General features: G+C 55.0%; 1 protein-coding gene across 1 annotated transcript; it reads left to right on the top strand.

Annotated features, from left to right (window-relative positions):
* Positions 1–784: 784 nt before the first annotated feature.
* On the top strand, positions 785–1290 carry LOC108539397 (C-C motif chemokine 25-like; the record flags this gene model as incomplete). The annotated part of the gene is made up of 2 exons (XM_017888045.1): positions 785–1002; positions 1099–1290. Coding segments are annotated over exons 1-2 (395 nt in total), but the record flags the coding sequence as incomplete, so codon positions are not given.
* Between the last annotated feature and the right edge of the window lie 623 nt (positions 1291–1913).

Genomic DNA, 1913 nt, shown 5'->3' with positions numbered 1-1913 from the left:
AAGGTGGGTGGATCACCAGGTCAAGAGATCAAGACCATACTGGTCAACATGGTGAAACTCCGTCTCTACTAAAATGCAAAATCAGCTGGTCGTGGTGGCGGGCGCCTATAATCCCAGCTACTCAGGAGGCTGAGGCAGGAGAATTGCTTGAACCCAGGAGGCGGAGGTTGCAGTGAGCTGAGATCGCGAGACTCCGGAAAAAAAAAAAAAGGCGCCCACCACCATGCCCAGCTAATTTTTGTATTTTTTATTAGAGACGGGGTTTCACCATGTTGGCCGGGCTGGTCTCGAACTCCTGACCTCAGGTGATCCACCCGCCTTGGCCTCCCAAAGTGCTAAGATTACAGGCATGAGCCACCGCGCCTGGCCAATTTTTGTATTTTTAGTAGAGACGGGGTTTCACCATGTTTTCCAGGTTGGTCTTGAACTCCTGACCTCAAGCAATCTGCCCACCTCGGCCTCCCAGTGTGCTGGGTTTATAGGCATGAGCCACCATGCTGAGCCTCCAATCAGCTCATTTTTAGGAGGGTAGAACTTGGCTGGGGAGGGGTGGTGTTGGCCGCTCCTCAGGGTGCACCTGCACTCTGAGTCATCCTTTTCCCCAGAGCAGGAGTAGAGGTGGCCTTGGTCCGTTCATTTGCTGGTTCCACACCCTTCCCAGCCGGGACCCAAGGGTCCTCTCCAATTTCTGGCTGTCCCAATATCCAGGGGTAAGGGGTGAGACAGGAGGCTTTCTTTTCCTAAGGCTGTTCCTCAGCCTCTGGCGGGCCTGGAAGGGTTGTGGTATGAGCAGACAGGTATGCAGACAGGTGCCCTTGTCTGTGGCTGGCCCTGCCAAGTTCACAGTCAAGGCTGCGAGTGTCTGGGTGGCTGTGTGGTTACAGGTGTCTTTGAGGACTGCTGCCTGGCCTACCACTACCCCCTTGGGTGGGCTGTGCTCCGGCACGCCTGGGCTTACCGGCTCCAGGAGGTGAGCGGGAGCTGCAATCTGCCTGCTGCAATGTGAGTAGGGCCGTGGGGGCTGGCAGGGTGAGGTGCACACACAGCCTTGCTCCCAGCCTGTACCCTAACCTGGGCACCCCCCTCTGCTCACCACAGATTCTACCTCCCCAAGAGACACAGGAAGGTGTGCGGGAACCCCAAGAACAAGGAGGTGCAGAGAGCCATGAAGCTCCTGGATGCTCGCAATAAGATTTTTGCAAAGTTCCGCCACAACACGCAGACCTTCCAAGGTGGGCAAGAACCCCACTGGGCATCTAGGGAGCCCGCCCTCCCTGCCTGCAAGCCCACGTGTGGCTCAGACCCCGAGGGAGGGAATTGGAGACCAGAATACTGACACCTGCCTGAACCCCACACAAAGCCAGTTGCTGGTGAGTGGGGCACCAAGTGAATGACCAACTTATTGAGTCATTTTTCAGTTTTTGTTTTTGGAGATGGGGTCTTGCTCTGTTGCCCAGGCTGGAGTGCAGTAGCATGATCATAGCTCACTGCAGCCTCGAACTCATGGGCTCAAGCAATCCTCTCACTTCAGCCTCCCAAAGTAGGTGGGATTACAGGTGTGTGCCACCAGTCCAGCTCTTTTATTATTATTATTTTGAGACAGAGTCTTACTGTGTCACCCAGGTTGGAGTGCAGTGGTGCCATCAGAGCTCACTGCAGCCTTGACCTCCCAGGCTCAAGCAATCCTCCTACCTCAGCCTCCTGAGTAGCCGGGACTACAGGCATGCTCCACTAATCTAGCTCATTATTATTATTATTTTATTTTTTGAGATGGAGTCTTGCTGTATCACCCAGGCTGGAGTGCAGTGGCGCAATCTCGGCTCACTGCAGCCTCTGCCTCCCAAATTCAAGCGATTCTCCTGCCTCAGCCTCATGAGTAGCAGGAGCACAGGCTCATGCCACCACGCCTGGCT

The sequence above is a fragment of the Rhinopithecus bieti genome, unplaced genomic scaffold, assembly GCF_001698545.2.
Source record: "Rhinopithecus bieti isolate Rb0 unplaced genomic scaffold, ASM169854v2 scaffold_18124, whole genome shotgun sequence".
NCBI lineage: Eukaryota > Metazoa > Chordata > Mammalia > Primates > Cercopithecidae > Rhinopithecus > Rhinopithecus bieti.
Note: the sequence above shows the minus strand (reverse complement) of the source record. Positions and strands in the feature narration are given on the sequence as shown.